The sequence below is a fragment of the Pelobates fuscus genome, chromosome 7, assembly GCF_036172605.1.
Source record: "Pelobates fuscus isolate aPelFus1 chromosome 7, aPelFus1.pri, whole genome shotgun sequence".
Lineage (NCBI taxonomy): Eukaryota > Metazoa > Chordata > Amphibia > Anura > Pelobatidae > Pelobates > Pelobates fuscus.
The window spans coordinates 208,699,631-208,725,881 of NC_086323.1; the positions used below are offsets into that span (position 1 = coordinate 208,699,631).

At 41.9% G+C, this 26,251-nt stretch overlaps 1 protein-coding gene across 1 annotated transcript in view; it reads left to right on the forward strand.

Moving 5' to 3' along the window:
• ATF6 (activating transcription factor 6) overlaps positions 1-25,887 on the forward strand; it is a 101,174-nt gene extending 75,287 nt beyond the window's left edge. The window contains exon 16 of the mRNA XM_063427124.1: positions 24,113-25,887. Within this exon, the coding sequence (XP_063283194.1) occupies positions 24,113-24,321 (209 nt within the window). The 3' untranslated portion in view covers positions 24,322-25,887. The remainder of the gene's footprint in view (positions 1-24,112) is intronic.
• The last annotated feature ends 364 nt before the right edge of the window (positions 25,888-26,251 follow it).

The window sequence follows — 26,251 nt, forward strand, 5'->3', positions numbered from 1 at the left end:
TCCATCACAGAGAAACTCAGAACAAGATGCATTATAATGCTAGATTAGCGGTGATTCTACAACGTTATTTCTAATACAGAAAATTACCCGAATTTAATAAAATGAAAATAATTTTCTAAAACTGCAAATGTGTACCCGTGCCATCCGTATTGCCTTGAAAGGCAGAGATGGGTATTTCATTACAGTTTACATTTTCTAATAGTAACGGGAGTCATGGCGTCTGTTGGTTACAGATACGCACTCGGCTCGATGAAACGTAAGTGCAGTACCCACGGGACGCACTGTTTTGGAGCGTCTCCCAGACTCTCGCTGAGATGGAATGGCGAGGTTTACCTCCTGACAGTCTCCAGTCTATGTTTCCATCTTGAATACAGTGTGTACGTTACCTGATTGAAGACAGCCCCAGGCTGCCTGTGTAAACACAAACTCGTTCAGGTTATGCCAGATTCACACTTAAGCCCACTTAACACGTCTTGCAAGCTTCCCGATGCTAAATGAAGTGTATTGTTTTTCCAGGAGCTCTCTGCTTGAAGCATTGCCCAGTGATTTTACAATTCCTTCAAACGTTAACAGAAGCAGCAACTTGAACGGCCATTATGTTAGCCCGACAATACTGGAATTACTGCTATCATTGGGGATGCCAAGTTAGTTTGCAAAATATGTTTGTTTCAAGAAGTGAAGAGCCGCGTTTTCGCAGATCGATGTCTGTGTGTTTAGTGTTTTCTGTAAGTAAATCACAGCAGGCTGTCTGCCAAGCTCGAGCAGCAGACATTGTGGATAACGATGACATTGGAATATGTAATTTGGTTGCTTGGTACATTTCCACTCTTTAAAAATGTGTTAAAGCAATGCACAAAGTATTCTGGCATTTTAAAATCCATTTTGTGTTTGTCTAATTCTTGGACTAAAACCGGTCATAGTGGATCTCAGTCATCCGATGATTGATTAACCCGTTCACCGCCAAGCATGCATTTTATATGTGTATAAAAATATTAAAATGAGGAGTATTGCTTACCTTTAGTCCCTCAATATAAGGATTACGCAGGGAGATCACAGCTCCCTCACCGTCTGCCTACAGTACGCACAGCATAGCAACCAGGCACCTAAGATTTGTCAAACCCTGAATTAAATGCTGCTCAGGGAGCAGTATTTTATTGCAAACCGGGTCTGACTCGGTTTTTACAGGTAAGACTACCTCTAGACATGTGTTTCACCCCGTGCTCCTACTCTGCCGTTGTCCGGGGTCCTCCCCCAATCTCCTACTCTGCCGTTGTCCGGGGTCCTCCCCCAATCTCCTACTCTGCCGTTGTCCGGGGTCCTCCCCCGTGCTCCTACTCTGCCGTTGTCCGGAAGCTTTTCAAAATTTTTCAGATGCCTTAAGCACCACCACTTGGTTTAAACAACTGAGACACATTTCTGCCATTTAGGGGTTAAATCACTTTGTTTATACAGCTGTAGTCACACCTCCCCGCATGTGACTTACACAGCCTTCCTAAATGCTTGCTGTAAAGATAGAGATCTAATGTGTACACTTACTCTATTGCACAATGTGTTAAATTTGGAGTTTCCTATTTCCTGCTTTATTAGCCTTCTACACCCTGCAGAAGCACTTTAGGCTTTTATGATGGTTCTGTGACACAGACCTTGTCCACTTGTTATGTATATAGCTTTTGGCCACAAAGCTTACATTATTCCTGCTCTGAAACGATATAAAATGTGTTTAAACTGTAAAGTAACACTCTGATGTTAACATTACAAACATGTATTCCTAATGTTGGAGTTTTCTGTCTCACCACAGCGGTCACTCTTCCTCTTGCTGATGTACGGAGCCAATCCAATGCTTTCCCATAGGGAGATTAGTATGTAAATGTGGTAATCTCGTCAGATCAGAGTATCTCTATGTGGTGCTCAATATCTTAATGCAGAGTGTGAAAACGCTGAACGTTGTCATGGAGGGTTTGAGGACCACACCAGGGACTGTCTGAGTTTAGAGAAAAGCCAGTCTGCAGGCTGTTTAATGTCCCTTTAAATTACAACTCCTAGAGGAGTGGGTGGCTTGTATTATGGTTTTCTGTTTCCTTTTAAAAACTGAGCAGACTCTCCATTTTAAACTTGATTCCTCTCTATTCTGCTTGGCACAAAATCGTACGACTGATCGTGGCTATATTTTTACAAATATTTGAATACACTGTGACGAGTGCCCCTTTGCCTGGACGTTCGCCACGGGCTCCTGGAGGAGTGTGGAGGCTAGCCTCCTGCCCACTGACTATGGGCCATGCTAAAAGGCTATTAAAAGACCTGGTTTGTGGGATTCCCTTGGACTGTTTGGGAACCAAACCAACCCACAAACTGCGGACCACACCTTTGAGCTTATTGACCCTTGTTAACCTGGCACTTTAATCAGTGTGGGTTCTAACTGTGCGGCTGAGTGGTCGCGTGGGAACTGTTAGCCATCTTGTTCATGAGAATACAGGCAGCGGTGTTTGGGCATCGATCGCGTGGCACTAAAATCGGACATGGAAACTCCTGAACACCGCTCAGCTTTGACGAACGCATGCTTCCTTCCCACACATGGAGGGAGAGTGTCGTTCGGAGGGTTTGTTCGTATGAACCATACGAACAAACGCTACTTAATATCCAGAATGTGCATTCGGTATTTCTTTCGCATAGAGCTCCTGAATTTGACCAGCAAAAGGACAAAACGCCCTAGAACTGTTTTGGGCATAGGACCATGTGTGAGGCCGGTCAGTACTTTACCCCAGTGGCGTTTCGGCTGTGTTCGTGGTATCTGAGCGTTTTTCGGATATGTTGGGTGCTCAGATACAGGCTATCCCGGGATGTATAGACTATAGCGGTTCCAAGTTGGGAAATATGTGTTTTTGTGTGTTTTTCATGTTTTGGCATTTATTGCCTAGTCAGTGACATTGCAATTTGGGGAAATTTTGCAGGTGTGTTTATGGGTGTGTCATGGGCGTGTTTGCTATGTCTCTTTATTGTATAAAAGCAGGCCCTTGAGCCTGGATTACCCCTAAAGGACCAAACTTCTGGAATAAAAGGGAATCATGACATGTCACACATTTCATGTGTCCTTAAGAGGTTAAAGAGATTTGTTTTACCGTTCATCCAGTCTAGGCTTATGTTTGGGGAACTGGGAGCTATAATCACTGCATCACTTCGGAGCCTTACAACGAATATACTCAGCCAGAGTATTGGGGATTCGTTACATACACCTTCCTCATTTTCCGTATGATAATCAGACACCCATTGTGTCAAGTACAGCTTTAAATGTGTGGGTCGTGAGAAATTGACCCTCAAAGCCCACTGGGTCTCATTGTCTGAACATTTAAAGTCTGGCAGAGATGCAAATGTGGAAAATATAGCACATTACATTCTTTAAAAAAAATGTAATTATAGAATTGTGTTTGGTGCTAGTCTAAACATTTTTTTATGCTTTTCCCAAAATGCAGTTATTCCTCCCTTTCAAAGCGTTCGTGGCAACTTCAAGATCAATGCTTACAGTATTGCAAATAAGGTGGAATTTGGCAATGAAATATGATCCAAAAAAGCATTATTGGTATATTTTGTTATTCCTTGTTTAGGTAGACCCCATCCTAAATGAATTCTTACAATTCTGCAATCATGTTAAAATCCTGCTTTTTGTATTGAATTGGATTAATGAAGCCTTTTGTGCAGTTTAACCCCTTAAGGACCAATCTTCTGGAATAAAAGGGAATCATGACATGTCACACATGTCATGTGTCCTTAAGGGGTTAAAGCCTTTTATAATGAGGGATAAATTAGAACGGTCATTATATAAATTCCTTTTGGGTCTAGGTGGCTTTCCACATCTTTCCTCCGTGCGTTCGTAAAATGTGTTGGAACTTTCCTGTGTCGTGCGGATTGTAAAGACGCGTGAAGTAGTCTGGAATGTTGGTTCCCCATGCAGCCTGTTTTTTCCCGGACCTTCGTGTAATTTCCCATAACCACTGCTTTATAGGCCTTTCACTTTATTGGAGGCCAGCATCTGTCACCTTTTATTCCCTTTTGTTCAGCTGTCCGTACACCCCTGTTCGTTTACCGAACCAACTTGTGTGGTCCCCTGTTAACACCTCACAATCCTCCGACCACCCCTGGCACTTAACCACATATTGCTCATTAGTACAAATGTTTCCCCTGTGTGGCCAAACGTAGACAGCGGTACATGGATGTCGACAGCGTGGAACTGTATGTCAGGGACGCGACCCCGAGAACACCTGGGAAACTTGTACCGCTGCCCATCCAACTTCCCTAACAGTTATGAGAACGTGGTTTGGGAGGCATGAACTGCAGAACAGGGGGAGCATTCGCTCCCTAACAGCCAGGGGAAGCCTTTGTCTGTGTTCGTTTGAGAACCCCCGAAAAGATGACCGGTTGTTGCCTTGTTTTCTATGGGGCATCACCTCATGGCCAACTGATTAAAACTTGGTGAATGGCATTCCCAAACCACCAAAGAGATCTAAGCGCTATTTCGACAAAGTAGGCGCTCAGACCCAAGCTATTCAGTGATATGACTTTCACGGGGTTCCTATATTATTAAAATGTATGTTTTCCTGTATCAGAAAAATAGTTTTCTCATACAATTATCTCAAAGAAACTGAGGATCCTGAAAGAAAACCCCCATTTGATGCAAGGGGTCGGTGTAAAAAAGCTGTGTGTGAGCAAAATATAGTCTGTTGACTCCCAGAACTATGTGTCGTCTAGTTGCTGGGGAGGGTCTTGGATTATTACCTTGCTTTTTTCAGCTTCGAGGAAGTAATAGCAGAGATACCTACTCTTGGTTTGGGAGCTCCGCTACAGTTTTCTGTACTTCCTTGTTCTTTCCTTACCTATAAATGAAACCTAATAATACAATAGAAATGCTCAGATTGAAATGAGATCTCTTGCTCTGAGACTTTAAATTCACACTACACTTCCCAAATGTAAATAATAAAAATCCATATTTAGTAGATGTACCTTGATTGAAAACATTCAGCCCTCCCCTTCTAACCCCGCCCAGACTTTCTGTGACTGTCCAATCACAGACTCCCAATGCAGCACAATGAGAAGTCTTTGCAAGGCAGGTGCTCTGGGCTCCCCTGAGTTAGACAAGGAAGTAACAGGACCCGGCTTCTGACTGACTGCCAAGTTTGGAACAAAGTGCCTATTTCTGTTGGAACCTGTACTTTTTGTAAAATGAAAAAAGTGGACACACTATTCACACAAAAAAAAACTTCAGGAACTACAGTGCTCTAAGTGTGTGGAGTGTCCATTTCACTGGCTGTGCTCATTGAGTACACACTGCTACTGGTAGCAGTCTTTTAGTTTGCATAGTATTTATTTAAAGTTTGTCTTTGTCGTGTGCATGAGAAATTGCCTTTTTCCCTTTAAACAGATTGCAGTCCGTGCACCCCACTCTTTAGAATGCAGTCCGTGCGCCCCACTCTTTAGATTGCAGTCCGTACGCCCCACTCTTTAGATGGCAGTCCGTGCGCCCCACTCTTTAGATTGCAGTCCGTGCGCCCCACTCTTTAGATGGCAGTCCGTGCGCCCCACTCTTTAGATTGCAGTCCGTGCGCCCCACTCTTTAGATTGCAGTCCGTGCGCCCCACTCTTTAGATGGCAGTCCGTGCGCCCCACTCTTTAGATGCCAGTCTGTGCGCCCCACTCTTTAGATTGCAGTCCGTGCGCCACATTAACTGGGAATGGCTTTTTTGGAGCCTAATACAGTCATGATTCACAGCTGGAAAAGGAGAAAGCTCGATTCAATACTAACATATGGAGGAAGCTGGACGTCTGTACAGAGGAAGTGTGCCTTACTTGTCATTAATTTAGTTTTGATGATTATCAATGCATGTTCTGTTTTTTGTTTTGTTTTTTCCTTTAGTTTTTTATATATCAATATATAATTTAAAAATAGAACAATAATGTATAAAATTGTTGGATCTAACACACGAGGGAAATGGGTTACATGTGCTACAAAGAGGGATGGAGGAGAACCCTCCTGATCGGAATGTGGCCCTCTGTAAGTCTGATAAGAGGCCCGTTAATTAAAGAAGTGGCTAGTCTGCTATCCTCTCTTTTGGGAAAAGATACATCGAGAACATTGGCTTTATTTAACTCCAAAGATGAGCTCACGCTAAATTGGGGACTATCCTAAAGCAGGGAAGCGCAGGACAGAACCCTAAAACCGGCACTGCCCCATCCCAGACCTCCAAGTTATTACTCTTTACTACTATGCTGGCAGTATACAGGTGAAGCTCAGGAAGCCTAAATTAAAGTAAAATATCATTATATTTTTATATTAAGTATCAGTTTAGTTGGCAGAACATTCGGATTAAATGTTGGCGTTAAACCGACAACGCATGTGCATTTTAACCTAGTATAAGCGTGTTTGCCTCGTGCCTATTTTGACGGACTCTCCGCTAGATTTGATTTTTCTTTTAATTGCTAGTCGAATACACTAAAACCGTTATTCATTGAAGTAAAAAGGTCATTGATGTGAGATTTACTTAAAGGACCACTCTAGGCACCCAGACCACTTCAGCTTAATGAAGTGGTCTGGGTGCCAGGTCCAGCTAGGGTTAACCCATTTTTTTATAAACGTAGCAGTTTCAGAGAAACTGCTATGTTTATAAATGGGTTAAGCCTTCCCCCAAATCCTCTAGTGGCTGTCTCATTGACAGCCGCTAGAGGCGCTTGCGTGATTCTCACTGTGAAAATCACAGTGAGAGCACGCAAGCGTCCATAGGAAAGCATTATAAATGCTTTCCTATGCGACCGGCTGAATGCGCGCAAAGCTCTTGCCGCGCGTGCGCATTCAGCCGACGGGGCGGAGAGGAGGAGGAGAGCTCCCCGCCCAGCGCTGGAAAAAGGTAAGTTTTACCCCTTTTCCCCTTTCCAGAGCCGGGCGGGAGGGGGTCCCTGAGGGGAGGGGGGCACCCTCAGGGCACTCTAGTGCCAGGAAAACGAGTATGCTTTCCTGGCACTAGAGTGGTCCTTTAATACATTGTTTTTTACGCTTTGTACATATGAAATGTTTGCAATTGTAACAGAATAAACCTATCTGTAGCATGTGCAAGCTGTAACTGTTAACAGTCCCAAGATCCTACTAATCTGTTAACCTTTCATACATTCGGGAATCTCTGGGAACTGACTTGGCCATTTGTTCTCACACTGTACAGTGGTCGTTAAATTCCAGTAAATAAATGGTGACGTTTGAACGATCTGCCTTAACACTTTGTTTCGATATTTCTTTAAAGTCTTTTAGTAGCATTGGATAAACGGCCTCCAAGAAGTGTAGTTTTTTTTTTTTTATCCCAATAGAATTCCATTCTGTAAACCTCACTCTAACTCATTTAAACTGCTTTTTATTAATGATGACAGTAGTTAGTCCATCTATTCCAAAGTAAATGTATCCATACCTCCCCAGCTGCATGTGCCGTTGTTTAGAGGTAATTAGTTATGAAGTGTTTTGTGTACAAGCTCGAACCTGTTTCTGATATGGCCTTATGATGGGTGAACGTTATTATGGAATTGTATCTCCTCCAGAATTGCTTGGCTGTACCTATACCTGCAAGAGGAACATATTGTGTAGCACTTGTTCCATAGGCTTGTGTAGGAACGTTCTTCTGTCCATTGAGAGATGGGTCTCACCACATGAATGACACCTGTATCTATCTTGGGGCCTGTAGTTCAGATTATTTCTTTATTGTTAAAGAGATACAAGCGGATCCGTTTCTCTCGTAGAGTGATATTCTTTATTGAGCTCTCCCATTCCGGTTATACCTATTTCTACATAGTTTATCATTCCAGTTATATCCATTCCTACATAGTACCCATAGTACCATTCCAATGTACCCGTTCCTACATAGTTCATCATTCAGGTTATACCCCTTCCTACAGAGTACCATTCCAATGTACCCGTTCCTACATAGTTCATCATTTAGGTTATACCCCTTCCTACAGAGTACCCTTCCAATGTACCCATTCCTACATAGTTTCTCATTCAGGTTATACCCCTTCCTACATAGTTTATCATAAAGTTTGAGAGAAGCTGTCATGATTCAGATGATTTACCAGAGCCTGATCAGTTTTTATCCCTACTCTTCTTTTTGGATATATGGACTGTGAAGATGGATTCAGACTGCATAGATAAAAACCTGCACACTTGCCTACGGTATATGGCTTTAAAATCCGCCAGGAGAATGCTTTTTGGAGGGAAAGTGCCAGAGACTAAGGGGAACAAATGCTGCCGCAGAGCTAGGCAAAGCATCCCATATTGCGGCTGCAGGAGCTCCTGAAAGTTGACCAGCAAAATTACCAAACGCCCTGGAACTGTTTTGGACATAGGACCAGGTGGGCAGCTGATCACAACTTTAACATGGTGGCATTTCCCCTACACTGCATGGATCTTAGTGCTATTTGGAGAACTTGGGCGCTCAGATCAAGTCTATTTGGGGATGTTTTATTTGTGGGGTTATTTTATGTTTTTATTATGTTTTGAGGTATTTTTAGGTTTGTTTGCCTCTCTCTTCCTGGGAGATAATTGGCTTACTGTTCTTTAATACAATTATCTCTGTGACGGAGCTCTTGTACTCCGACCGAGTACCTCCGCCCAGTCCACTTCCTAGCCGCTTGCAGGGACGCTGGAATACTTCAGCCCCAGTCGCCGAAGCTCTTTGGAGCTCTTCCTCCCGACCAGGTTGCATCTCTCCTTCCAGGCCTATTCCTCTGGAGCTCTGCTTACAGTGATTATAGTTATTGCCTTTACAAAGGCACTTGGAGTTCTCAGGCCTAGCTCTCTTGCTTCATCCAAGGGCTAGAGGGATCCTGCAATCAGCCAACATGTCCGAAGACTCTGTCATTGGGATCCCTACAAATCCACACAGGACATAAGTTCCAATAGGAACTAACATGTAAAACTTTATTTTTCTTGGGACTAGCTCATATGATCATTACATAAACATTGCTGCGACAACTCAATAAAATTACAAACAGTCAAATCATAGCAGGCAACCTACAAAAATAGTCAGAAGGTCCGTCACAATCTCACAGGCCCAGAGATTCCTGGGAGGGGCTTGTGCTGAATACAATGGAGACCCCCTGCTGGGGTGTGTGCATACAAGGCAGTTTGGCTCATTAAAATCACTTGTACTCCCAGAACTGTGTGTCGTCTAGTTACTGGGAGCGGAAAGGGCTATAAACACTGCTCAGCACCTTGTTCCAGCTCATGGAGGATTCGGCGGGGAAAGTTCTTGTAAGGACTAGAAGTCCAGGGACTGTGTGTCGTCCAGTCCCTGGGAGGGAATGGAGCTATAGTGCCCCATCCTGTTCCAGAAGGACCCCAGTCAAGCCACGGCGACTGGGGCAGAAGTGCTGAGGTTTTCCCCTGTTCCAGCTAGGAAGCAATCCTTGACAGAGGTAACCAGCCGGGGTACAGGGAGCTCCGCTACAGAAGTATTATTTAGCAATGTCAAGCAAAGAATGTCCCATGAAATGAAACTGTAAGCCCTCTTTCCAAAGAGAGATCTTAAAACTAAAGTTGTATTAAGGTCTTGCAGTCTGTAGCCAAGTTCTTTTTGGCTTGTCAGCTTTTTAGATCAAGCGCCAGGATGTTTTTCTTTTAATAATTATGAAGTCATCATGAGTCAGACTAACTTGTTCTCTGCCAAATTGGCCCAATTTCTTTGCAATTCTTTTTTTTTTTTATTTTATTTTTTTTAAATACCATCTGCTGTTGCAGAGATAATTTTAGGCTATGTGACTTTTAAAGGGGAACTCTCTTCCCATGACTCCCCATGTTGGCTTTCCCCCCTATATTTAACAGTTATGTGTTTATGGGGTATTAAAGATATGAAATCTAGAAATTCACCTTGCTATATTTGGCTTCATCCTGGAACAGAGCTCCTCTGACTTCGATCGCTGTAAGAAGTTCCGTCCTTTACACCTGTCAGTCAGCATAGAGAGAGGAGGAGAAGTGGAACAATGTGTCTGTCCTCGTCCAATGCAGTGAGGGCCAGGATTGAACTAGATTGTGATACCAGTTGCTAAATCTTTATTTTTTAAATATTTTACCAGGAAGGATACATTGAGATTTCTCTCGTTTTCAAGTATGTCCTGGGTCCACAAAACATTGCATTGTTACATTAGGGTACAATAAAATACAAGAACAATATTATACACAATATATACAAAAATTAACATAGAACAGGTAGGAAATATATAATCAACCACAAGACGTGCATTCTGTTTTGAGGTATGTAGAGAGGGATCTCTTAAAGGACTTTAGGTTTGGGGAAGATTTTAAATTGTGTGGGAGGTCGTTCCACAATTGCGGCGCTCTGTAGGAGGAGGAGGGCCGGGCTGCTTTCTTTTTGTATTGAGGTAGACTAAATAGAGTGCTGGATCGGAGGTTATAGGAGGTGGGAACAGCCGGAGAGAGCATTCTGCTCAGGTAGGGTGAGAGCTTCCCAGAAAAGCCCTTAAACACAAGGCTGGAAAGATAAAGGGTGCGTCTGGATTCCAGCGACAGCCAGTTTAGTTCTTTTAGCATGTCACAATGGTGGGTCCTGTAATTACATTGTAGCACAAATCGTCAGAACGAGTTATACAATGTGTTCAGTTTATTAATGTGTGATTGCGATGCAGATGCATATACTACATCCCCATAATCAATGATTGGCATCAGCATTTGCTGTACAATCTTTTCCTTTACTGTAGGGCTTAGGCAGGATTTGTTTCTGTACAGGGCACCTAGTTTTGGATAAAGTTTAGATGCAAGCTTTTCTATGTGCAGGCCAAAAGATAGATTGGGGTCTAACAACATACCCAAGTATTTGAAGGAGTGGACTGCGGTCAGTGTGCTATTTGAATTTGTTTTGATGGTTAGGTAGGAATTGTGTAATTTGTGTAATTTAGGTACTGTTCTAAAGATCATTGTAACAGTTTTGTCAGTGTTTAGGAAGAGTTTGTTTTTTGCAATCCACTTTTCTACCTCTGTAAACTGTTCTTGGAGCACAGCCTCAAGCTGCGGTATATCGGATTTGCTCGCATAGATTACTGTGTCGTCTGCGTACATAAGTACATTAGATGATTTGCAGACATTAGGCAGATCATTTATAAATATTGTAAATAGTAGGGGGCCTAGAATGGAACCTTGGGGAACACCACACGTGACTGGGAGAGGGAAGGAGTTGCTGTCACAAATGGACACATATTGCGATCGATCCGATACATAAGGGCATCGAACGTTGGCATACGTCATGATACTTTCCCGTTAAAGGTTTTATAGATCATTTATTGTGCATTTTTGCTTTGTTGGTACTCTAAGAATACAATGGGGAATATGTGAAAAAGTCAAATACAAAAGGCGAAGCAACAAAACACTGGGTTTCAAGCACAATGCTATAATTAAATGCACATTTGGGATCATTGATAAAGAATTCAGTTATAGGAGAAATTGATAGTATGCAAAAAATAGCTGTTTGAGCAGAACAAACAAGGTCTGGTTTTCATTGCATTCGATTAGACTAAAATTAAAACAATGTTTAGCATCTCGTAAGCAAACCCCCCCCACCCCCCGCAATGTGTATGTACATAAATAAACGCTACATGTTTCGAAAATCTATACCAGCTTTTTAAATTTCTCTTTGTTTCAAGAGATCTCACCCAAGATTACCGTATCATCTAAATGATAACGCGGTCGGTAGTCCTTGTCTCTACAAACCTATTGTGATGTTCATCGAAAAAAGTTAAAATTGTCTAGTGTGTTCTTTTCAAATAATCATGGTTTTCCTGAAACTGGTGGAGGTCACAACCACTTCTCCATCAAGATGTTGCTGTCATTTCACGAGTGGGGGGGACGGACTCATCCAGATCTAGACACCAACACTGGCAAAGCCCAAGCATTCTTCTAGGTTCTAAAATCATCCTCATTTTACTTTATGAGAGAATCTTCACTTCTCCTCCTATGAAAGGGTCTTCTATAGGCTGCTCCCTGCAAGCCTCATTCATTCTAATCATGTTTGTTCACAGTTCATGCTATTATTTTCCCTCTGTTTGCTCCTTATTTGCACACTAGATTTGAAGATCAATTGAGAGCAGTAGACAGATTAGTTTTCTGGCTGTTGTACAGTATATAAGTGGGTGAAACGCTCGCTGTGTTTATATTTTGGCGGTGTCAATGTGCCCTTGTAGTACACATTGACTCTTCATTATCCCAGCATTTGGAGTATCACATATTGTCATGCTAATAGTAAGGGTAAGTAAGTGACTGGATTTCTGGACAGACAGAGATCAGTTTCCAGCAGTAAAACAAAAACCACACATTAGCTTAGGCGGGAGATTCTGTAAATCCTCACAGTTCCAAAAGAGGCAGTAACTTTTAACTTCCAGCTGACTGCAAGGGAAACTATAGGCACCATTCCATCTCATTGAAGTGGTTATAGTGCCCGAAGTCCCCTGGCGCAGTCCCTCCATTCAGTGTTACACCATTCCATCTCATCAAAGTGGTTATAGTGCCCGGAGTCCCCTGGCGCTGTTCCTCCATCCAGTTTTAAACCATTCCATCTCATTGAAGTGGTTATAGTGCCCGAAGTCCCCTGGCGCAGTCCCTCCATTCAGTGTTACACCATTCCATCTCATCGAAGTGGTTATAGTGCCCGGAGTCCCCTGGCACCGTTCCTCTATTCAGTGTTAATCCATTTTTGAGCAGTTTAACATTAAATGAGGCTTCGTGGCCGGCCCCTGCTGGAGGTGTGGTGAAGGCAGAGATTACACACTTCCCTCTCATCATACCAATTTCAGCCCAGCAATTGTCACTGTGATTGGCTGAGAGTGCTAGTGTATCGCTTTCAGCCTATCACAGACGCTCAGACTAATACTTTGCTCATTAGCCCAAACAACACAGAGTGGATGGACTGCTGGGGACTCTCGTTGAGCATTCCTATACGTCTTCCGATGTCTGTCCATAGTCCTATGGAGGTGACACTATGAGCACTCTCTCTCTCTCTCTCTCTCTGTGCCCCTTACTAGCTGTGATGCATTATGACAGTGTTTTAATAAAAGCCCAATTCTATCCCCCAGCATATCTCCATGGCTATATAATTAACCCTGTGTTAGGTAAACAAGGGCCCCTCTGGTAATCTATTCAGTAACGCAGCCTTGTTTTATTGGGGATTCCTTTGCCGTATTAGTCACGTTGCCTTGGCTTTCACAGCGGTAACAGATTGTCTTGTCTGTGTCTGGCTGCACTGTTGGCTCAATGCACCATTGTCTTCTCAGTCTTACAAAACCCTGTGTTAGAAATGTACTCAAAAATCACCCTTAGACTTCAGCTTTGGCTACACAGAATAACAACAAAAATATTACCTGCACTCTACCCCAAACTGCCGCGTGCAATAATATTACTCCAACATAAACCTTCACATAACACGATAAGAGGTGAATATATAGTGTGCTATCAGACAGTAAGAGGTGTATATATAGTGTGCTATCAGACAGTAAGAGGTGTATATATAGTGTGCTATCAGACAGTAAGGGGTGTATATATAGTGTGCTATCAGACAGTAAGGGGTGTATATATAGTGTGCTATCAGACAGTAAGGGGTGTATATATAGTGTGCTATCAGACAGTAAGGGGTGTATATATAGTGTGCTATCAGACAGTAAGGGGTGTATATATAGTGTGCTATCAGACAGTAAGGGGTGTATATATAGTGTGCTATCAGACAGTAAGGGGTGTATATATAGTGTGCTATCAGACAGTAAGGGGTGTATATATAGTGTGCTATCAGACAGTAAGGGGTGTATATATAGTGTGCTATCAGACAGTAAGAGGTGTATATATAGTGTGCTATCAGACAGTAAGGGGTGTATATATAGTGTGCTATCAGACAGTAAGGGGTGTATATATAGTGTGCTATCAGACAGTAAGGGGTGTATATATAGTGTGCTATCAGACAGTAAGGGGTGTATATATAGTGTGCTATCAGACAGTAAGAGGTGTATATATAGTGTGCTATCAGACAGTAAGAGGTGTATATATAGTGTGCTATCAGACAGTAAGGGGTGTATATATAGTGTGCTATCAGACAGTAAGGGGTGTATATATAGTGTGCTATCAGACAGTAAGAGGTGTATATATAGTGTGCTATCAGACAGTAAGGGGTGTATATATAGTGTGCTATCAGACAGTAAGGGGTGTATATATAGTGTGCTATCAGACAGTAAGGGGTGTATATATAGTGTGCTATCAGACAGTAAGGGGTGTATATATAGTGTGCTATCAGACAGTAAGGGGTGTATATATAGTGTGCTATCAGACAGTAAGGGGTGTATATATAGTGTGCTATCAGACAGTAAGGGGTGTATATATAGTGTGCTATCAGACAGTAAGGGGTGTATATATAGTGTGCTATCAGACAGTAAGGGGTGTATATATAGTGTGCTATCAGACAGTAAGGGGTGTATATATAGTGTGCTATCAGACAGTAAGGGGTGTATATATAGTGTGCTATCAGACAGTAAGGGGTGTATATATAGTGTGCTATCAGACAGTAAGGGGTGTATATATAGTGTGCTATCAGACAGTAAGGGGTGTATATATAGTGTGCTATCAGACAGTAAGAGGTGTATATATAGTGTGCTATCAGACAGTAAGGGGTGTATATATAGTGTGCTATCAGACAGTAAGGGGTGTATATATAGTGTGCTATCAGACAGTAAGGGGTGTATATATAGTGTGCTATCAGACAGTAAGGGGTGTATATATAGTGTGCTATCAGACAGTAAGGGGTGTATATATAGTGTGCTATCAGACAGTAAGGGGTGTATATATAGTGTGCTATCAGACAGTAAGGGGTGTATATATAGTGTGCTATCAGACAGTAAGGGGTGTATATATAGTGTGCTATCAGACAGTAAGGGGTGTATATATAGTGTGCTATCAGACAGTAAGGGGTGTATATATAGTGTGCTATCAGACAGTAAGGGGTGTATATATAGTGTGCTATCAGACAGTAAGCGGTGTATATATAGTGTGCTATCAGACAGTAAGGGGTGTATATATAGTGTGCTATCAGACAGTAAGGGGTGTATATATAGTGTGCTATCAGACAGTAAGGGGTGTATATATAGTGTGCTATCAGACAGTAAGGGGTGTATATATAGTGTGCTATCAGACAGTATGGGGTGTATATATAGTGTGCTATCAGACAGTAAGGGGTGTATATATAGTGTGCTATCAAACAGTAAGGGGTGTATATATAGTGTGCTATCAGACAGTAAGGGGTGTATATATAGTGTGCTATCAGACAGTAAGGGGTGTATATATAGTGTGCTATCAGACAGTAAGGGGTGTATATATAGTGTGCTATCAGACAGTAAGGGGTGTATATATAGTGTGCTATCAGACAGTAAGAGGTGTATATATAGTGTGCTATCAGACAGTAAGGGGTGTATATATAGTGTGCTATCAGACAGTAAGGGGTGTATATATAGTGTGCTATCAGACAGTAAGGGGTGTATATATAGTGTGCTATCAGACAGTAAGGGGTGTATATATAGTGTGCTATCAGACAGTAAGAGGTGTATATATAGTGTGCTATCAGACAGTAAGAGGTGTATATATAGTGTGCTATCAGACAGTAAGGGGTGTATATATAGTGTGCCATCAGACAGTAAGGGGTGTATATATAGTGTGCCATCAGACAGTAAGAGGTGTATATATAGTGTGCTATCAGACAGTAAGGGGTGTATATATAGTGTGCTATCAGACAGTAAGGGGTGTATATATAGTGTGCTATCAGACAGTAAGGGGTGTATATATAGTGTGCTATCAGACAGTAAGGGGTGTATATATAGTGTGCTATCAGACAGTAAGGGGTGTATATATAGTGTGCTATCAGACAGTAAGGGGTGTATATATAGTGTGCTATCAGACAGTAAGGGGTGTATATATAGTGTGCTATCAGACAGTAAGGGGTGTATATATAGTGTGCTATCAGACAGTATGGGGTGTATATATAGTGTGCTATCAGACAGTAAGGGGTGTATATATAGTGTGTTATCAGACAGTAAGAGGTGTATATATAGTGTGCTATCAGACAGTAAGGGGTGTATATATAGTGTGCTATCAGACAGTAAGGGGTGTATATATAGTGTGCTATCAGACAGTAAGGGGTGTATATATAGTGTGCTATCAGACAGTAAGGGGTGTATATATAGTGTGCTATCAGACAGTAAGGGGTGTATATATAGTGTGCTATCAGACAGTAAGGGGTGTATATATAGTGTGCTATCAGACAGTAAGGGGTGTATATATAGTGTGCTATCAGACAGTAAGGGGTGTATATATAGTGTGCTATCAGACAGTAAGGGGTGTATATATAGTGTGCTATCAGACAGTAAGGGGTGTATATATAGTGTGCTATCAGACAGTAAGGGGTGTATATATAGTGTGCTATCAGACAGTAAGGGGTGTATATATAGTGTGCTATCAGACAGTAAGCGGTGTATATATAGTGTGCTATCAGACAGTAAGGGGTGTATATATAGTGTGCTATCAGACAGTAAGGGGTGTATATATAGTGTGCTATCAGACAGTAAGGGGTGTATATATAGTGTACTATCAGACAGTAAGGGGTGTATATATAGTGTGCTATCAGACAGTATGGGGTGTATATATAGTGTGCTATCAGACAGTAAGGGGTGTATATATAGTGTGCTATCAGACAGTAAGGGGTGTATATATAGTGTGCTATCAGACAGTAAGGGGTGTATATATAGTGTGCTATCAGACAGTAAGGGGTGTATATATAGTGTGCTATCAGACAGTAAGGGGTGTATATATAGTGTGCTATCAGACAGTAAGGGGTGTATATATAGTGTGCTATCAGACAGTAAGGGATGTATATATAGTGTGCTATCAGACAGTAAGCGGTGTATATATAGTGTGCTATCAGACAGTAAGGGGTGTATATATAGTGTGCTATCAGACAGTAAGGGGTGTATATATAGTGTGCTATCAGACAGTAAGGGGTGTATATATAGTGTGCTATCAGACAGTAAGGGGTGTATATATAGTGTGCTATCAGACAGTAAGGGGTGTATATATAGTGTGCTATCAGACAGTATGGGGTGTATATATAGTGTGCTATCAGACAGTAAGGGGTGTATATATAGTGTGCTATCAGACAGTAAGGGGTGTATATATAGTGTGCTATCAGACAGTAAGGGGTGTATATATAGTGTGCTATCAGACAGTAAGGGGTGTATATATAGTGTGCTATCAGACAGTAAGCGGTGTATATATAGTGTGCTATCAGACAGTAAGCGGTGTATATATAGTGTGCTATCAGACAGTAAGCGGTGTATATATAGTGTGCTATCAGACAGTAAGGGGTGTATATATAGTGTGCTATCAGACAGTAAGGGGTGTATATATAGTGTGCTATCAGACAGTAAGGGGTGTATATATAGTGTGCTATCAGGCAGTAAGGGGTGTATATATAGTGTGCTATCAGACAGTAAGGGGTGTATATATAGTGTGCTATCAGACAGTAAGGGGTGTATATATAGTGTGCTATCAGACAGTAAGGGGTGTATATATAGTGTGCTATCAGACAGTAAGGGGTGTATATATAGTGTGCTATCAGACAGTAAGGGGTGTATATATAGTGTGCTATCAGACAGTAAGGGGTGTATATATAGTGTGCTATCAGACAGTAAGGGGTGTATATATAGTGTGCTATCAGACAGTAAGGGGTGTATATATAGTGTGCTATCAGACAGTAAGGGGTGTATATATAGTGTGCTATCAGACAGTAAGGGGTGTATATATAGTGTGCTATCAGACAGTAAGGGGTGTATATATAGTGTGCTATCAGACAGTAAGGGGTGTATATATAGTGTGCTATCAGACAGTAAGGGGTGTATATATAGTGTGCTATCAGACAGTAAGGGGTGTATATATAGTGTGCTATCAGACAGTAAGGGGTGTATATATAGTGTGCTATCAGACAGTAAGGGGTGTATATATAGTGTGCTATCAGACAGTAAGGGGTGTATATATAGTGTGCTATCAGACAGTAAGGGGTGTATATATAGTGTGCTATCAGACAGTAAGGGGTGTATATATAGTGTGCTATCAGACAGTAAGGGGTGTATATATAGTGTGCTATCAGACAGTAAGGGGTGTATATATAGTGTGCTATCAGACAGTAAGGGGTGTATATATAGTGTGCTATCAGACAGTAAGGGGTGTATATATAGTGTGCTATCAGACAGTAAGGGGTGTATATATAGTGTGCTATCAGACAGTAAGGGGTGTATATATAGTGTGCTATCAGACAGTAAGGGGTGTATATATAGTGTGCTATCAGACAGTAAGGGGTGTATATATAGTGTGCTATCAGACAGTAAGGGGTGTATATATAGTGTGCTATCAGACAGTAAGGGGTGTATATATAGTGTGCTATCAGACAGTAAGGGGTGTATATATAGTGTGCTATCAGACAGTAAGGGGTGTATATATAGTGTGCTATCAGACAGTAAGGGGTGTATATATAGTGTGCTATCAGACAGTAAGGGGTGTATATATAGTGTGCTATCAGACAGTAAGGGGTGTATATATAGTGTGCTATCAGACAGTAAGGGGTGTATATATAGTGTGCTATCAGACAGTAAGGGGTGTATACATAGTGTGCTATCAGACAGTAAGGGGTGTATACATAGTGTGCTATCAGACAGTAAGGGGTGTATATATAGTGTGCTATCAGACAGTAAGGGGTGTATATATAGTGTGCTATCAGACAGTAAGCGGTGTATATATAGTGTGCTATCAGACAGTAAGGGGTGTATACATAGTGTGCTATCAGACAGTAAGGGGTGTATATATAGTGTGCTATCAGACAGTAAGGGGTGTATATATAGTGTGCTATCAGACAGTAAGCGGTGTATATATAGTGTGCTATCAGACAGTAAGGGGTGTATATATAGTGTGCTATCAGACAGTAAGGGGTGTATATATAGTGTGCTATCAGACAGTAAGGGGTGTATATATAGTGTGCTATCAGACAGTAAGGGGTGTATATATAGTGTGCTATCAGACAGTAAGGGGTGTATATATAGTGTGCTATCAGACAGTAAGAGGTGTATATATAGTGTGCTATCAGACAGTAAGGGGTGTATATATAGTGTGCTATCAGACAGTAAGGGGTGTATGTATAGTGTGCTATCAGACAGTAAGGGGTGTATGTATAGTGTGCTATCAGACAGTAAGGGGTGTATATATAGTGTGCTATCAGACAGTAAGGGGTGTATATATAGTGTGCTATCAGACAGTAAGGGGTGTATATATAGTGTGCTATCAGACAGTAAGGGGTGTATATATAGTGTGCTATCAGACAGTAAGGGGTGTATATATAGTGTGCTATCAGACAGTAAGGGGTGTATATATAGTGTGCTATCAGACAGTAAGGGGTGTATATATAGTGTGCTATCAGACAGTAAGGGGTGTATATATAGTGTGCTATCAGACAGTAAGCGGTGTATATATAGTGTGCTATCAGACAGTAAGGGGTGTATATATAGTGTGCTATCAGACAGTAAGGGGTGTATATATAGTGTGCTATCAGACAGTAAGGGGTGTATATATAGTGTGCTATCAGACAGTAAGGGGTGTATATATAGTGTGCTATCAGACAGTAAGGGGTGTATATATAGTGTGCTATCAGACAGTAAGGGGTGTATATATAGTGTGCTATCAGACAGTAAGGGGTGTATATATAGTGTGCTATCAGACAGTAAGGGGTGTATATATAGTGTGCTATCAGACAGTAAGGGGTGAATATATAGTGTGCTATCAGACAGTAAGAGGTGTATATATAGTGTGCTATCAGACAGTAAGGGGTGTATATATAGTGTGCTATCAGACAGTAAGGGGTGTATATATAGTGTGCTATCAGACAGTAAGGGGTGTATATATAGTGTGCTATCAGACAGTAAGGGGTGTATATATAGTGTGCTATCAGACAGTAAGGGGTGTATATATGAATGAATGCTTTAATTCTGTCATCTGTTGTCACGTTGACATTTCACGTTTAAGTCACTCTTGTAAATGCTTCTGTAAATGTTCTGTCACCCAGCCAAACTATTCTTCCCTAGGGTCCCTAGGGTTCCAGATGTGCTGGATACCGAGTGATAAAAAGTATGTAGCATTTTACAGGGGCCAGAAATCATAACTTAATCTGTAGAGTGTTTGCCGCAATATTGAATTTCTATTGCACTGACATTATACATCCTGGGCAAGCTGGATCATATGGTCCAGTCAGATGTGTATGGTATTTATACAGTCCATCCTCCCCTCACTGTGCTTTGGCATACTGTGCATTGTTAAGGCTGCAGGACTTTACATCTAGATTATATATGGAAAATGCACCTTCAGATCTCCTGTGAGGTCAGCCTAACCCAGGGAGGGACTGAGATAATAAAATGCACCTTCAGATCTCCTGTGAGGTCAGCCTAACCCAGGAAGGGACTGAGATAATAAAATGCACCTTCAGATCTCCTGTGAGGTCCGCCTAACCCAGGAAGGGACTGAGATAATAAAATGCACCTTCAGATCTCCTGTGAGGTCAGCCTAACCCAAGAAGGGACTGAGATAATAAAATGCACCTTCAGATCTCCTGTGAGGTCCGCCTAACCCAGAAAGGGACTGAGATAATAAAATGCACCTTCAGATCTCCTGTGAGGTCCGCCTAACCCAGGGAGGGACTGAGATAATAAAATGCACCTTCAGATCTCCTGTGAGGTCAGCCTAACCCAGGAAGGGACTGAGATAATAAAATGCACCTTCAGATCTCCTGTGAGGTCAGCCTAACCAAAGAACGGACTGAGATAATAAAATGCACCTTCAGATCTCCTGTGAGGTCAGCCTAACCCAGGAAGGGACTGAGATAATAAAATGCACCTTCAGATCTCCTGTGAGGTCCGCCTAACCCAGGAAGGGACTGAGATAATAAAATGCACCTTCAGATCTCCTGTGAGGTCTGCCTAACCCAGGAAGGGACTGAGATAATAAAATGCACCTTCAGATCTCCTGTGAGGTCCGCCTAACCCAGGAAGGGACTGAGATAATAAAATGCACCTTCAGATCTCCTGTGAGGTCCGCCTAACCCAGGAAGGGACTGAGATAATAAAATGCACCTTCAGATCTCCTGTGAGGTCCGCCTAACCCAGAAAGGGACTGAAATAATAAAATGCACCTTCAGATCTCCTGTGAGGTCAGCCTAACCCAGGACGGACTGAGATAATAAAATGCACCTTCAGATCTCCTGTGAGGTCAGCCTAACCCAGGAAGGGACTGAGATAATAAAATGCACCTTCAGATCTCCTGTGAGGTCAGCCTAACCAAAGAACGGACTGAGATAATAAAATGCACCTTCAGATCTCCTGTGAGGTCCGCCTAACCCAGGAAGGGACTGAGATAATAAAATGCACCTTCAGATCTCCTGTGAGGTCCGCTTAACCCAGGAAGGGACTGAGATAATAAAATGCACCTTCAGATCTCCTGTGAGGTCTGCCTAACCCAGGAAGGGACTGAGATAATAAAATGCACCTTCAGATCTCCTGTGTGGTCCGCCTAACCCAGGAAGGGACTGAGATAATAAAATGCACCTTCAGATCTCCTGTGAGGTCAGCCTAACCCAGGAAGGGACTGAGATAATAAAATGCACCTTCAGATCTCCTGTGAGGTCCGCCTAACCCAGGAAGGGACTGAGATAATAAAATGCACCTTCAGATCTCCTGTGAGGTCAGCCTAACCAAACAAGGGACTGAGAAAATAAAATGCACCTTCAGATCTCCTGTGAGGTCCGCCTAACCCAGGAAGGGACTGAGATAATAAAATGCACCTTCAGATCTCCTGTTAGGTCCGCCTAACCCAGGAAGGGACTGAGATAATAAAATGCACCTTCAGATCTCCTGTGAGGTCAGCCTAACCAAAGAACGGACTGAGATAATAAAATGCACCTTCAGATCTCCTGTGAGGTCCGCCTAACCCAGGAAGGGACTGAGATTAAAAATGCACCTTCAGATCTCCTGTGAGGTCAGCCTAACCAAACAAGGGACTGAGAAAATAAAATGCACCTTCAGATCTCCTGTGAGGTCCGCCTAACCCAGGAAGGGACTGAGATAATAAAATGCACCTTCAGATCTCCTCTTAGGTCCGCCTAACCCAGGAAGGGACTGAGATAATAAAATGCACCTTCAGATCTCCTGTGAGGTCAGCCTAACCAAACAAGGGACTGAGAAAATAAAATGCACCTTCAGATCTCCTGTGAGGTCCGCCTAACCCAGGAAGGGACTGAGATAATAAAATGCACCTTCAGATCTCCTGTTAGGTCCGCCTAACCCAGGAAGGGACTGAGATAATAAAATGCACCTTCAGATCTCCTGTGAGGTCAGCCTAACCATAGAACGGACTGAGATAATAAAATGCACCTTCAGATCTCCTGTGAGGTCCGCCTAACCCAGGAAGGGACTGAGATAATAAAATGCACCTTCAGATCTCCTGTGAGGTCCGCCTAACCCAGGGAGGGACGGAGATAATAAAATGCACCTTCAGATCTCCTGTGAGGTCCGCCTAACCCAGGAAGGGACTGAGATAATAAAACCAGGAGTATATAAAGATGTCTTTATGAGCTGAGGTTGTAATCCTGAAAAATATAAAATGTTTCCCCTTTTTTAAGTAGGCCAGTTTAATGCTGTGTAAGTTTAGAACGGTTACTTGGAGTGGTTATAGTTGTGCTGTAACAGAGTGCACAGTGTGTCACAGATTTATATTGATCTACAAATGTTTTAATTATCTGTTAAAACCTAAACTGTTCTATATTGTGATCTGTGTCCTGGGCTCGTGCTAAGCAATGCATACAGTGCATTCACTACCAGGATCCTTCTTTTTTGTTTTGTTTTCGAAGAATATGTTTTGGTTGCATTGGTTGACATCTGTGGGGAACAGGAAATGTTCCTTGGATTGTACATTTGTGCACTTTGCGTGTTGAGGAATGACATGTGGTGTATGGAATTTTCAAAGTCTAAAGCTTCCAGCTTCCTGTGAATTACATAACTATCGGTAGATCGTTGTGCGTGTTGACAGGCTTTTCATTTAACCTCCTGGTAATGGTTATCGTATGGGAGTCTGCAAACCCCGGCACTCAATACCTGGACTGACAAGCTAAACTATGTGATTACTCTGCCCTCCTGGTGTCCCGATACAATGTTAGGAAGAGAGTCTGCAATCTTTTATGATTAGTTAAAGCCTCTTTAATGACATTTAAGGTTAGGTTTAGAATTATTGGGATAATTATGTCAAAATCTTGACTGCTTTATCATATGCCTTTAACTGCTCCCCACATTGTAAGAAGAAAAATGCCTACCTCCATTGTCAGAATTCATCAGGTAAGTCCGCATTCACAGCTGGTTATGGTGTGTGGTATATATATCATGGATGTACTGGGGGTTACAGCTGAATAAAAAGGGAGTGAGGAGTGGGGACACTTTCATATGAATAAATTCAAAAGTAAAAATGCAATATGTGTAAAATGTATATAAAATATCCATGCTAACTTTGACAGAAGTTGGTGGTAAACTTATTAAAATAGTTTCAAGTGTAACGGTGGAGTTGTTTCATCAGATGGCTTTTCTGTTCCAGGAAGGAAAGTCAAACACATCTGTCTCAACGAGGGCACATCTCTATTTCGACCCTATACTTTTAAAACCTAGCACTAACATCAGTAGAAATCGGCGATAAAATGTTTGAGTGAAAAGAAGATTTCCTGTGAAATAGCCATGAATGTCTAAATTTGCACATGGTATGCCATGATGGGAGGGTAACTTGTAGGTGCAGTCAACTCTGGTGGTCAAAATAAGTCCAAATATCCAGTACGATATTACGAGATATTCATTTTATTCAGGTGCCCATACAATGACCGATATCACGTCGACCATGTTGCATGTTTTTATCCGGTTAGATAAAGTCACTGCTGGATTTTACCGCATAATCAGTACAGTTCTAAGCTCTGTTTTCTTCCTGCAGATAACGTGATCAATGGGCAAGACTTCGAGGTGATGATGCAAATTGATTGTGAAGTAATGGACACACGGATTTTACACGTTAAATCCTCTTCTATTCCACCCTTTCTCAGAGAGCACCGAGAGAACCAAACCAATTCATTCTACAACTCTCCCACTGCTGGCTCGGAAGCACCCCAGGTTGTAGGTGCAATCAGCGAGTCTCCTCTGTGAAGATCCGATTATTTCCATTATTAGGGGCGGAATAAGATAGATGTATATATTTAGATCTGATTTTCTGGTTTCCATTCGTTTTTATGATCTATATTTTGCGTTGTAGTTGCAGAGCTTTTCACTAAAGTGAGAATTGCCAGGAATTTAGTGAGTATTTCAAATTTAAGAAGCAAATCCGAGAATTGAAGATAATTTGGCTATTGTGGCCTTAAATGTGAAATGAATTCCCAACAAATCTCACTTTAGTCTTCACCCTGTTGGTGAAGTCATTATTTGTGTTTATCGATAGGGATAAGCTAATATCTATCTCTGATAAGATTTTTCATCTGACAGAAAGCGTTGGTATGAGCTACACTCATTAAAAAATGTGGAACTCATCCGAATAAAATTCCTTTTAGTTGATAATGGAACAAATAATTCCTGAATCTCCGAGCTGATCTTACCTGTACAGGTTAACCACAGGTAGAATGATTCAGAATCAGGAAATGTATTTGGACAAACCTGCTCAAACTAACTTTCGCTAGTCCACTTTGAAGTACCACAAGGTTGGCTAGTAAGTGTTCAGTGCCTTCTGCATTGACTTTATTAAACCCAGACAGATTTTTTTTTTAAACTTACCTTGGCCCGCTTTCCATTTGGGCAGCTTACCAAATGATGGCCTTGATTTAATATTTCCAAATGATTCACTACTAAATTATCTACGGAAGTCACCATTAGTCAATGGGAAGTCAATGGGAATTTTTGTAGATACATTTGTACAGTTTTCCGAACATGATTGGATCATTTGGAAAGCTTACTAAATCGAGGCCTATTTTTAAAGCATTGATTTAGCATGCTCATGCTATCAGCAGGAATTGCATGTTAAAGTACATTGGCTGTCCACCAAACGTTCGGATGCTAGTAGGTGTAGATTCGAACTACACAATTCAGGTAAAAAAGACTGCAAATGCATTGTTTTAATGATACACTTCCCTGAAGATCACTTTCTCCACCATGATGTCTTCTGGCAATGGGCAGTGTGACAGTGAACGCCTTATTTATATATTTAAATTGTATCTCTATTTTTTTACTTCTGTACGAATGATGGAGCAGGTTAAAGGAAAATAAAAACCCTTCCTTGTTAGCCGAAGCAGTGGATGTCTTTCCATACCTTCTAAAAAGTATTTTCACAGTTCAACGCAAACAATATCTACCGAATGTCAGACCTCAATGTGGCGATTTCATGTATAACCACATTAAAGGGACACTCCAAGCACTTCAATCAGTTTAGTTTTACAAAAACATATTGTTACTTCCTGGTTTGTTTAGCTCAATGGAGATAAACCCAAGAGGCAGATAATTGCAACTACTTCTCATTGAGCTGCATTGGGAAGTCTGTGATTTGACAGCCACAAAGTCTGGACAGGGTTAAATGCACTTTCAGATTCCTGGGTTAGGTGGACCTCATGGGAGATCTGAAGGTGCATTTTATTATCTCAGTCCCTTCCTGGGTTAGGCTGACCTCACAGGAGATCTGAAGGTGCATTTTATTATCTCAGTCCCTTCCTGGGTTAGGCGGACCTCACAGGAGATCTGAAGGTGCATTTTATTATCTCAGTCCCTTCCTGGGTTAGGCGGACCTCACAGGAGATCTGAAGGTGCATTTTATTATCTCAGTCCCTTCCTGGGTTAGGCGGACCTCACAGGAGATCTGAAGGTGCATTTTATTATCTCAGTCCCTTCCTGGGTTAGGCGGACCTCACAGGAGATCTGAAGGTGCATTTTATTATCTCAGTCCCTTCCTGGGTTAGGCGGACCTCACAGGAGATCTGAAGGTGCATTTTATTATCTCAGTCCCTTCCTGGGTTAGGCTGACCTCACAGGAGATCTGAAGGTGCATTTTATTATCTCAGTCCCTTCCTGGGTTAGGCTGACCTCACAGGAGATCTGA